Raw genomic sequence first — 13,148 nt, 5'->3', positions numbered from 1 at the left:
AATTAACCTAACTGGTCCCTCACTTGATCCTCCTCAACCCAGGGGAAGTCTTCCTCTTTCCCCGTTACTTTCTCCAAGGCCTGGGACTCCTGAGGGCTCGGCTGGGTAGTAAAGACCGACACAAAGAAGGCATTCAATAACTCCGCCTTCTCCGCATCCTCTGTCACCATGGCTCCTGTCTCATTCTTTGGAGCAGTGTTAATCCCAAGCAGTTTTAATGTCTTGATTTTACTTTGCCTTTTAAAAGTGTGTTATATCAAGAGAAATCTTCATGTCTCCTAAGCTAACTGTCTGGGTTTTACTAAGTGTACCAATGGTCTGGGGAGAAATTTCCGCTGCAAGGATGTTCTTTGTGAGTGTGCTGATTCAGCATCCTCTGCAAAATTGCAGAAGTGTCCTAGTTTTAGCAAGATATTTTATTGAAAAATTGTCCAGTTTCTTATTAGCTTGACTTCCCAGTTTCCTGGCAATGGGGCTTAAAGACTTGGCAACCTGCCTGGGGGTGTTGATGGTGGGGAATGGGAGTAGAGGATTAGAGTTTGGGAGCTCCACCTGCTAGACACTTAGGCTTTTCATCTTCCTTGCATTAACTAAGGAAACTGTTGCTGACTTGGATTTCCTTGTTTTCCATTCAATCCAATCCGTGTCATGTTTAAAGAGGTTGGAGGCCCCATTCCCCGAATGATGCCTCCAAAACCACACACAAGTGCTTCTTGCAGCTATGGAGATTGCTCCTCAGCAAGAGACCCCAGCACTTCCCCTTCCTTCTACTTAAACATGAGGGGTTTCCACTCCAGATACAACTTCTAAATAATAGGCTTTTCTGGAAGCCTGCGTCTTGCAGGCTTAAGTATCTCATATTTCTACAAGCACTGCCGATGTCTCTGTCTTTTGAAAACTGAGCCAGGGTTAGTGCAGTTCAGAGAGTAACAGTAGAAACCTGTGAACACAAACTTCGTTTCTGCAGCCCAGCAGCAGGAGTACAAAGCTGAGTTTACATTTTTTTCTTCAACGAGACATAGAGTTGAGCTGCTTTGCATGCTCAGTAGTTTACCTTGACTTGCAGTCTAAAAAAGATAAATTTGTAGTTTACCTTTGGTTGTAGACTGCATTTTTAAGTTGCTAGTTGAGGCTTCAAATGTTGGAGCTGGTGCAGCTGTGTGTCTGCTCCATGCTCTTGACATTTCTAGTGCTGGGTTACCATATGCTGACTGAACTCCAATGTCTCTGTACTGAAAGTGCATAGATGTCCCAAAGACAGTGTGATAAAAACGCCTGGAGAGAATGCTGTGTTTGCTTACCGCAGCTTCGGCTCAAAACCCTATGTGTAAACTCTGCTTTCTAATATCCTCTCCATGGGAAATTAACGGAGGGGCCATGTGGAGAGCTGCATTGTGTGCTACAGATAGATTCTGCTTGTGTTCCTGGAGAAAATAAGGGATGGTGGCAGTAATCAAGCTGTCAGCTTCAGACTTCGTGCAAGTGCCAAACTCAATTAAAGTTTTCAAAGTTAAGGTAAAGCAGTGAACAAAGCCTCTTACACAGTATTGGTTAAAAACAGTGTATCAGCGATCCTGCTGGGGAAGTAAATGATAAAATTGGACTGGACATTTCCAGCACATTCTGACAATCAAACAAATGGGTATCGAGTCTTTGAATTAAGAGCTATCATCAGTGTATCATTTCATTCAAGAAATCTTATTCTAACAGGCCCTGTCACTTTCTTAGTCCTGCACTTGCTATACTTGGTTACCCAGCTGTTGATGAGGTTGCTCAGCTTGTAATGGAAGAACACTGGCCCAGGCTGACTGCTAGATTAGTCAGATGTCTAAGGGTAAGGATGCAAAATGGGGAATGGCCTCTGGGATTGATACCTAGTTTTCTTTGAAAATGCATTTATATTCCCAATAGTAATCCAGCAAATTTCCTCTGACCTTTCATAGAAAAAAGGAGTTGCTTCTTAGCAACGTGGAAAATAGTTGGATGTTTAATGTAATGCTAGTCTGCCACCTCTAGCAAGTGCTTCTCCCATATTTCTTCAAGTTTTACATATTTATATATCTCCTGGTACCATGGTCTGTGAGGACCCCCATTTCTTGAAGGTCACTGGCCTGAGAGCAAGCTGGAGCTAGGGAAGACTTGCTGCTACCGCCTGCAGTAGATGTGGCTTAAGAGAGACCAGCTTGCCAAAGTCTGAGGAGAAGACTGAATCTTCTGAACATTGCAGTTCCTGTGCCAGCTTCCTTGCAGTGCCTGGTTCAAACAGCCAGTGAGTGAGCGCCTGGCGGTGCTGATGGGTGATGCTGCTGTGCAGAGTAATCTGAGCAAGATGATGACTAAAGAATTCTGATGAGAGAATCACAGCAAAATGCAGACTTCCCATGTGTAGGAGATAAAGAAATGCTGGGATAACTTTGAGGAATTTGGGTTGGTTTTGGATGGCTGGTTGTACCCTTCGTGCATCGAATGGCATTCAAAGTATTGCCCTTCACATCTCTTCAGATTTGTTTGGGAAGCTCATTCCCCCTGCACCCCCCAGCATCCACATTAGGAAAAGCAAAGTATGAAACTGAACTTTTATCCCATCTGTTAGTTCATAAGGTGACTGGGAAGACAGCCACATTTTTGCTCTTATCTACTGCTATGCCACATACATTTACAATGCTGTCAAAAGTTTGAGTATTTGGTGACCTAGTAGCCTCCCAGTGCCTGTTGAGAGATGCCCTATGTTGTCCTCTACTTTGTTGTATTTCTTTTCTGAAGAGGACTACACCTTCCCCTGCTCTAGTATTCAAATAATGCTTATACGGAGTAGTATCTAAAAGAAAACATAGAACTCTATGAAAAGACCTGCCAGATCTACAACTGCAGTGGGGATAAATAAAACAGGATGCGGGGTGTTCAGTTTATCTGTCACCATCCAGTATCCTCAGGAACTTGAAACATCCTTTGGGGCCAAAACTGCTTGTCCCTGAATTCAGAATGACTAAGTACCACAGATGATCTGTGAGTCATCTTTTGGCCATGGAATCTGTTTTGTATCTTTGGTCTTTCATTATCTACGTAGCTTGGTAAGAGCTTAGGCCATTTCTTGTTTGTGAGTCAGTGCACAAGCCACTCAGAATAATCCACATGCACAATAAACCCTGGGATTGCAGTCTGTGCTTCAGTGTAGAGGATGTGATTGTTGTGATGCATTTCTTCAGTGTGATTTTTGAAAGCATATTAAAACTTGCATGCAGGATAGCATAAAGGAGTAAACTGCAAGCATGGTCTAGTAGGAGGACACATGCTTGCTGGCAGGGGTTGGAAGTCTGAGAGTGTTCGTGCCAAATGCTGAATCTGCCACTCATTTGCGTTGGTACAGCTGGCAAGTCAAACAACCTCTGGGTCAGTGTCTCCTATAAAATGAATGTAATGTAGTTTTAATACTAAGAAAGAAGGTGAAGAGTATCAAAACATTAAACCCAAGAAAGTCTGTTAGTAGCAGATTGGTGTCAGGACTTTAAGACATGAACTCCAATTGAATCATTTCACAGTGACTGTTGCATTTATAGCTGCTTCCCCCTACCCGGATTCTCCAAAGTCTAATGACTGGCAGCTTCTGCAAATGCTTTTCCTATAGTGAGGAACTATAGTATCTCTGTCTCTGGCTATTTTTTGCCTAAACTTGAAGGATCTAAATTATTTGTGAGATATCAAAAGTTCTGTTAAGTTTATTTAAAAGCAGACAAGTATTGTTACTGGTCAGAAAATCTGTGATAGGTCTTTGCTTAGCTGATATGCAGTGATGTTTTCTTTTTTAGTATTTTATCTGTGTGGCTTGCTGCAGGGTTTTTTTACTAACAAGGAATGTGTTTTGCCAGTACATTTTTAGTTTCTCATTTAACATCCTAACTGTTGACATTAGTTCCATGGGTTTTTGTTCCAAGTTGTGCTTCACCAAGAGATGTCATTGAGGCTAGGTGTAGTTTTAATCTATGAAAACTTTATACGGCTATAAATAAAGGTAGGAGGCAATAGGGCAGTGAGATCTGAGTATTATCAATTTTGGTCCTATCCATCTCTTTGCAGCGTTGTAGAGCGCAGTGGGTTTTTTTAATCTGAAAATTCTCACCGTATTTGTATCTCCACTTGCTGGAGGAAGAGTTGGTTGTGTGGATTGAGGCACATGGAGAAAACCAGAATTCAAATTTGCAAAGGTGCCAACACCCTAAAAATTGGGAATTGAGGTGCAAAAGCTTACAGTTTAGATACCACAAGCAAACAGTTGGTATGATGTTGCCAACTCTTGCAGTTGAGTATTGCCGCATTTTTTCTCTTCAGTCTCAAATGGGAGTTAAGTGAGAGCAGAAGAATATCTGCTTTGGTTTAGTGGTTTTTGTTGTTGTTTTTTTTTTTGTTTTTTTTTTTTTTTTAAAAAGTGAGTGCTTCTCCAGAAGACTCTGATACAGACAGGAAAAAAGTATTTAAATTCTAGGGTTTGGATTTCTTGTTTTAATCTAGTTCTTATGCCAGTTCTGTGATTTTTGTGTCCTGCTGCATTCCCAGTGCATGCTTAGGGCCAGTGATACTTTTTGTAGATGCCACTTGATAAATGCATATGGGTCTTTCACCAAGTCTTGTTAATTTTCAATTTTTAGGGAACAGTATATATATATACACATTTATAATTTGTATTATATCCAACACACAGAGCCTCTATCTTACTTGCTAAATATCTGTGATCTGCAAGTGGTCTGTAGCTAGCAGGAAAGGAGAATAAGGGACAGGGAGAAGGGGGTGTGTGTAGACAAGGTTCTTAATTGATAATATTGTGTATAGTGTGGAAGTTGTACCCTCTTTTCTGCCAGGTGGTGTGTTTGTCTGGGGACAAATATTTTAGCTCATGCTTCCTAGAATACAATCCCATTTCCTCTACCATATTATCCGGTGGTGTGATTTATTTGCATTTAAGGAGATACAGGTGAATTCTTTGTGGCTGTTATCAATTACTGCTTTCTCTAGCTCCCTCAGTCTATAAATTTAAAGAAATGATGTCCAGCGCAGTAACTATCAAGCATATTATTCGGTAGCCAGTTAGAAGTTTTGTCTTTCACACAGTGAAGTAGTCGTTTCCCCTTAGTTGCATTGAAAGGAGTCTACTGGTTGTCATCGCCCTCCTTGGTATCCCTAGATATTTACTCTGCTGCCTGCTTCTGTACAGTTTCCTGGCATTGCTGACTTCTAAAAAGCCATGAATATGGGAAATGTTGTTGTGTTGCCAAGTCTCCTGCAAACTGGTTTCAAGAAGAGAATGTATCCTGCTTCAATGAAAATGGTGTAGTACCTCTGTGGATATGTCAGTCTTCTGGTCTGGGGTGGAGAATCCTTTGGGTATGATTTACCAATTTTGTAAGTGAAAATAAGAGTTGATAAAATTATGTTTTTAACACTGGAAGTTAAAAAAAAAGGTCATCTATTAGTTAAAAGTCAATAAAACCTGAATGGGAAAAAAAGAAGTATTCTATACATTCAGCTATTCTGAGTGGGTGACAAGACTGTTGTCTACTGGGGAGGAAGGAAGGGAGAATGACATTTAGCTTTGCAATACAGAGATACTGCCAGTGGAACTAAGTCCGTTCTTTGTGGGGTTTATGGCAATCTAGTCAGCCCACGAATTCTTTTTTTCCAGGATTAAAAACCTGAGGTTCGCTTTTCAGAGTCCTGCACCTTCAGCTTGTTATGATATTTCTGTAGTGTTTTACTGATCACATCTACTCTTAATTTCTGCATGGCATTTTTCAGAATATATCCCTGTGGTTTAACATGTCTTTCCTTCTTTTGGTTTATTTAACTGGTCAAAGATTAAGCACTAACCTTGATTTTTCAATTGATTTGCTAGTTGAACAAAAGGTCTTTGTTTCAGGATGTTGAGGATAGCATGCATTTCCCACAGAGCAGGTGAAAGTCCATCTCCCATTGGCTTATAACAAGATTAAAGAAACTAAACTCCATGTATACTTATGAGAGGTGGTGGATGATCTCTGAGGACAGTAGTAGCTACCACTCCTTTTATGACACTAACTAAAAATCTGAATTTGAGACAAGCTGGATGCCAAGTAAATAGTCACTAGTGTTTTATCAAAGTCACGTTTCTGTTCCTGGAAAACATGGTCTCTGCCACTTTATCCTTATCAAAAGTTTCAGAGGGGCCAGAAGCAGACAAATTTATTTACATCCCAGGGCAGTTTGCTTCGCTGTACCTGACCTGCGTGTAGATTTGCAGGCTAGTGCATGGGAAAGGTCCAACCATGTGACATCTGTAGAAACTTCATCTGGAAGGGAGGGTCTGTGATGTAATACGTATTGTTGGAACCATCTGTTACGCACCTTCCCATGCAGGGATGTATTAGATGCTTTGCCCACCTTCTGCCCCCGCTACCTGTTGATGAGGGAGAAAGTCTTTGGGGTTTTCAGATTAACCTTTCACTATGCACGTATTGTATGCTTTTCCTAAAAGCACTCTGCAGTGAAGTCCTGCTTAGGGAACCCCTGATGTTTAGCTTGTGAAATAAGACATTTTGTTTAACTGTATGTTCTGCCAGAGGGACATAGCTCTGCTCAGACCAGATCCTTGTGTGCAGAAGAGAGAGGCCATGGAGAAGTGGGCTGGCCTTTAAAGCAGATGCTAAAGCACAGAAGCAAGCAGGTAACATGGTGCTTTGTTGGTGTGAGCTGTACATAACGCTTCTGGAGGATTAAAAGTTAGTGTGTTTGGTGTTCAAAGATGAGGCATCAACCACCCACATGGTGGTTCTCTTGGGTCCCATAATTAAATCACTGCAATTTAGTTGGCTACTCATTTGCTGAAGAATAGTTTTTAATATTGAGAGAGAGAGCTCTTCTTTGATATAGCTGAAAAGTTCTCATTGTGTGTGTGTGTTGGGAGAATAAATGCTTGTTCCTTGCCTTTTTTGACTTAGAAGAGTAATCAGAAGTACACATGACAGATATTCAACAGATTGTATTTGAGGTAACTTAATTAACTTGCTGAATTCATACACATTGGTGTAATTGAACTGTGGCTTCCTGTACTGTTACACTTAGGCATCTTTAAAAAAATGGTAGGAGTTTTAGTGATCAGTAGCTGAAACTACAAAGTGAATTTTCACTTCAGAATTTTTAACGGGGAGCACAAAGCATTTTTCTTTTCAATTACAACACGCTTTCTAGACTCAAACTTTTTTCTCTGCAGAAGAGTGGTTGGCTGGTATTGTTCAGCCTTCTGACCCTTCTAGAACAGAGGCATAATCCAGCCATGCTTTGTCTAATGCATCGATTTATCACAAGCAAGTGCAAGAATTGTTTTGAATATCAAAATAAATTGCTTACTAGATTTTTTGTGGCCCAGTAAAACAGTACTAAGGAAAAAAAATCACAGAATCTTCAGAGTTGGAAGGGACCTCTAGAGATCATCTCGTCCAACTCCCCTGCCAAAGCAGGATTGCCCAGAGCACATTACTCGGGACTGCATCCAGGCGGGTCCTGAAAATCTGCAGAGAAGGGGACTCCACAACCTCCCTGGGCAGCCTGTTCCAGTGCTCTGTCACCCTCACCATAAAGAAGTTTTTCCATGTATTTGAACGGAACTTCCTATGTTCCAACTTGTGCCTATTGTCCCTCGTCCTGTCACTGGGAGCCACTGAAAAGAGTCTGGCTCCATCCTCCTTCAACCCACTCTTTAGATACTTGTACGTCATAATAAGGTCTCCCCTCAGCCTTCTCTTCTCCAGGCTAAAGAGTCCCAACTCTTTCAGCCTTTCCTCATAAGAGAGATGCTCCAATCCCTCAGTCATCTTACTTGCCCTACGCTGGACTCTCTCCAGCAGTTCCCTGTCCCTCTTGAACTGGGGAGCCCAAAACTGGACACAGTAATCCAGTTGTGGCCTCACCTGTCCAGAGTAGAGGGGGAGAATGACCTCGCTTGACCTACTGGCCACAAGAAGATTAAAATTCATAATACTCTAGAAAATCAGATTTTGTTAGTGACACCATTTTTTATGAAGTTTAAAACAGTCGCTATTTTAGTTGAAGATTTAAAGCTTGCACACTTCTTATTTCCTCTTAAACATAGTGTATTTTCTTTTCCATAATAGAATCGATTTAATGTAATATTATTCTTCATATCTACTTAAGCTCAGGAAGCATGAGGGTTTGTATTTCAGTAATGAAGAAAAACATCCCATGAGATGTATGAGGTATAGTATAGCAGGGGGAAAGTTGTTAAGAGCTTAGTAATCTCTCATACTTTCTGAAGGGTTGGCATTGTAGTCAGGCTTGCTGTAGAGGCCTCTCTTCTAAAAGCTATGTGCCTTTGTTTTCTGAAACCACTTGTCATTGCGGTGGCTGAATGGTTATATTTGTGAGGTCGTGTTCAGATGAGTTTTGGTGGACTTTTTTGTTGTTGTTGTGTTACAAAATTAATAATTAACTGCTGGAAAAGCCAGTCGGGTTGTAGACTCTGTTCTATAGTGAACTGGAAGTGGGAAGAGTTTAGTTTTCCAATAAACAGTTTTTCGTTTTGTTTCAGTAAGGTTGAAGCACTTTCTTTGACTGAGTAACACTCTTATCATTCCAGAATGAAGGGCTTCAGAAATCTTTTCATCAAGAGTTGATTAAATCGACATTCCTGACAAACATCATGATTTCACTAATTCAGCATTTTCCAGTGGAAAACTATTCCATCAGAAATTTAAAACAGATCTAGTAGCTAGGAACACAGACACTGGCGGATTGTTCAGCTTTTTTCTAGTAGCTTCACAAGCATTTAAATAAAATTAGTCTTGCTTCTATATAAGTCCTTGTTTTCTTTTGAATTACAAACTGACTTAATGAAAGATTAAATTATTTAGGTGTTGATGCCAGAGCATTCAAGGAAAGAACGTACAAATTCAGGCATAAGGTTTTCTAACTCCCACCACAGACAAGATGAGGAAAAGAATTTGGGATTTACCAATGTTGGCAATTGGATTTTAATACTGTTTCAAAATAGATTGAGATTCTGGAGGTTACTTGACCATGTATGCAGGTTTTTGAGCAGGCTTAGCTTTAAGCTATATTCTAAATGTGTTTGGGCCTAAGGTGAATTAAAGGAAGAAATAAGCAAGTCAGGACTAAAGGACTGGATGTCCATATGTGTTAGCCTTATCTATATATTTTCTAGGTAATTTTACTGATCAGTGTTTGGGAATTCCTTTTTAAAGAATGAGAGATTTATCATTTACTGTAATGTGGATTCATTTCTGTAAAAAAGAAAATGCAAGCAGAGGGGGTGCAGTAGCAACTTAAATAGTGGAGATTCAGGAAACTAGTTCATTTCTAAAAACCAAATGTCAAGAGGAAATGCGCTTTTGTGCATTTTTGAAAAGCATGCCCTTATTGCATCAATGGTTGAGCAACTACCTGAAAGCTCTTTAAACTTTAGTTTAATGGTCCGTATAATGGGAAACATTAAATTTGCTTTAGCATTTATCCCTCTAGTGTTTTCAAACACAGGTCCCAGTTCTGCCAACACTTCATAGATTTCTAAATTTTAACAGATGTAGAGTCCCATATATCTGTTGCAGGAAAATAACAGAACTTTGATTCAAAGGAGTCCTGGGCTAGAAAAAAATTCCTTCCAAATTAAGTTGAAAGTATTTCTGCATACACCTGTGTATGGAGATGAAGATGGATTTAGGACTGTTAATGTTTTCCTGTGGAAAAAAAAAGTTAAATACAACAACCCCCACTGCCGCTACCAGAGGGTCTCCTCTACTCCATCATCATAGCATGCTTCCTTGATTTTAATAGTTCCTGCAATATGATAACAGTGTAGTGAATTTGTTGATTGAGAAGAAGGGAAGAGATGGAAAGAGGAACTTTTTTATGGGATATTTTGTCCCTTAGTGTGGGTTGTGAATACTGATGCCACCTGACAGAAGAACTGATTTCAGTATGTGGAAGGGGATTATATATGGTGGACATAATCACTGCATCAGTAACAGATAAGTGACACTGCTAGGATACAGCCTGGAATATTTCAGACAGGAGGAAACTGCAGAAAGAGATTTCTTCGATTCAGAGAGTAGAAGTACTAAAAATACAAGTAATGTTCATTTGATCATCCTGCCTCTGATGCAACTGCCAGATTTTTTCCTTTCATTCCATAAAAAAAAATCATGAGAAAAATCAAGACAACCACTGCTGTATTCATTCTTACAGTTTGGTTTTTTTTTTATTTTGAAATCCTTTGCTAGGAGATGATAAATGTGGTAGTTTTCAAAGCATTAGCCTGAGAACCTCAAATTACCCCAGTGCCTCCCTCCCCTACCTTCCCCTTTAGAGGATTCTGCAGCATTTGGCAAAGTATCAAAAACCTGTGGAAGCCTTTAAAAATGTCATTACCTTTGGGGTTACTAATGCTAGTATCCAGTAAAGCTGAAAATGGCATAAACAGCACTATTTCCCTGCAGTGTTTTTGTAGCTTATTCTGAAGCACAGACTACTGTTTACTGCTGCCCTGTAGTATCACATTCAGTTCTTCCCTTCTGTCTTTCAGAGCTCAGTATATTGCCTGCACTCTGCTGCTTATTCCTGCCCATTTTCACCCTGACTTTTGCCTTAGTGTCCTGCTACCTCACACCTACCAGTTCTGTCATCCATCGTTTTATCTTTTGTACTTTAACAAGCCATGCAAATAAGCAGCTAAATCAATCTTTCTTCGCAGCTCTCCTCTTTCTAGTAATTCTTCTTACTACCTATTAATCAATCCTCAATGCATCCCTCTCTGTATTTATTGCTCTGTATCTTCTTTTGTTTGTGTTGCTTACCTGATATTTAAATTATAATAAGGTAAGGACTTTACCCTCTTGTTTTGTGTAAGTACATGATATGATTAAAACATTTAATATTGTGTCTTGCATTAAAATGTATGAGTTCAAACTGTCTAGTAATGTCAATACTAAGAACCTTACTAAGACTAAGGGGATAAATGGAGGAGACCCCTGTATTTAGTCTGGTGTTGGTTTTGTTTGTGCATCTATATCATGCCTGTTGTGCTGGAATGGAATTTTAAGGGTGTGTGTTTGTCATAGGATATATCAGAAAAATTATACATAACGTTACATTTTCTCTGGAAAATGTGACAACTGTTTCCTGGCCCTAATTGAAGGGTGTTTTTCTATTCTTTGCATTGTGTGCGCTATAGTCTTTAATAAGTGGAGGTAAGTCATATTTAAACTATCTGAAGTTTGTAGGATTTTTGTTTTCCCCTTCTCAGATTAAAGAGTGTCACTCAGCTTATTGAGTTGGTTTTTTTTCTTCTGGTCTAATTTGAAGGAAGTGAGTAAAGGAGAAGTTAACCTTTGTATCTGTGTATCCTTGCAGGCTTCGCCATCTAGAGATGCCTCCTTTCCATATAAAACTCAATTGCCCTGTATGGTGCCAGCCTCCGGTTTCAGCAGTACTGAGTACAATGCGGAATCTAAAATACTAGATTATGTGCAAGAGCTGGACTCTTCCTTCCACCCGGTCTTATCATTCCCTTCAGGTAAGTAAATCAAATGCAATGCCTCTAGCAGACTGTGGTTGTGCTTGTGAGAGCTATAAAGTTTATGGACTAACTTTTCTTTTGAGTGATTTTTAGAACTTGGTTCTCTTACAGAAAACCTCACACTAGCAAAATATATGAGTTTAGATTAAATGAAAATCTTAACTTCATCCTGACATTTGAACAATACACCTTCTAGATTTCCCATGCCAGTAATGTGAGTACAACCAAGAAAAACTGGTCAGGGGAACATTTTTGGTTAAGGTGGTTTTTGTGTATTTCATGATGTGTCTAATTGAGTCAGCGTTAGTCCTTTAGATGGTGCTTTTGCCAATACAGTACCATACCTTGGTTGTGTTGTTTTCATGAGCAACTTTCAGTTCAGGCCCTTTGGACTAGGCCCAAAAAGCTTTATTTATTTTTTCTATTTGTTTTTGTGATAGTCAGCCTTTTTGGTGGTGTTTGAAGTTTATGGTTTCTGTAACCTGATTCTTTCATCTTTTTGAACAACAATGCAGATGATGTTTTTTTCCGACTCTTATTAGCCCTGAAACTAGTGCAAGTGCAACTTGACAGCACTTCGTGCTTCCAAGTAGCATATTAAGTGCTGTTACCAGCAGATACTATTGGATATTTTATTTATTTATTTTAAGAAAAACCTATTGCCAAGTAGTTGCCTGCCAGTATAGGAATTCTGCAGTTCTGGAGGGCTTCTTTGCTCAAAATAATCCTAAACATGAGGCTGGGACTTCCATGGAACTGCTTGAGTCTTTAATCAAACCCACTGTCTTCCCAGGACAGTGTATACACTCCAGCCTGGTATTAGGTAGTCAAGGATTAAAATAAGTCTTCAATTTAGAGAACTCATCACTGGCCGGTAGAGAATGGAATCCAGAGAAGGTCTCAACTCTTGCAGGTTTACAAGGGCTTGCATCCCATGTATGGGATAAAGAGGAGTTTATTTTGAGGAGCAGATAGGGGGAAGAAAACACTAACTCCAGGTGTGCAACAGCAAACATCTCAGCCACCAGGACTCTGTTGGGGAGAAGAGAGAAAAACACTTCTTAAATCTTTCTTGTTTATACACGCTCTCCATCACTTACCCTGTGACTCTGACAGCCCAGCTGGAGAGGAGCCAGGGGGGTTAGACAGTAGTTCCCAAATCCCTGCAGAGGGCTGTCCCCACACACCTCCTGCGTGACTGCCAGCCTGTCTCACTAGTCAGATTGTTTCCTTGCTTCTGCTTCTATGCAGGGTTCACTGTACCACAGTGTGTATGTTTTGGGGTGGTTTTTTTTAAGAGCTTCTTTAGAAGTCTGTTCAAGGATAGTCATTTAAGACCATGCCCCTCACATTTATTCCTACCTTACTTTTAAGGGAAACTAGGAAGCTTGACAGAATATTGAATTATTCTTTCCTTGAAAAAAGACTGCTCAAATCACATGAAAAGAAAAAAAACAAAGGTGCTGGATTGCACCATGGTTACTGTTGGTCACTTTGTGAGCGTGGAGGAAGAAAAATAATATTTTAGCTTCATTCCAATACCAAGAACATCTTTGTTTTGAGGAATATTTAT

General features: G+C 39.9%; 1 protein-coding gene across 1 annotated transcript in view; it reads left to right on the top strand.

Annotated features, from left to right (window-relative positions):
- Nucleotides 1-13,148, top strand: part of KANSL1L (KAT8 regulatory NSL complex subunit 1 like) — a 63,913-nt gene that overhangs the window by 32,598 nt on the left and 18,167 nt on the right. Inside the window, exon 7 of the mRNA XM_082484330.1 lies at nt 11,410-11,572. Within this exon, the coding sequence (XP_082340456.1) occupies nt 11,410-11,572 (163 nt within the window). The remainder of the gene's footprint in view (nt 1-11,409; nt 11,573-13,148) is intronic.

Source organism: Vanellus vanellus (genome assembly GCF_965231255.1).
Source record: "Vanellus vanellus genome assembly, chromosome: 5".
Classification (NCBI taxonomy): Eukaryota; Metazoa; Chordata; class Aves; order Charadriiformes; family Charadriidae; genus Vanellus; species Vanellus vanellus.
This window is presented reverse-complemented; position numbering and strand designations above follow the sequence as displayed.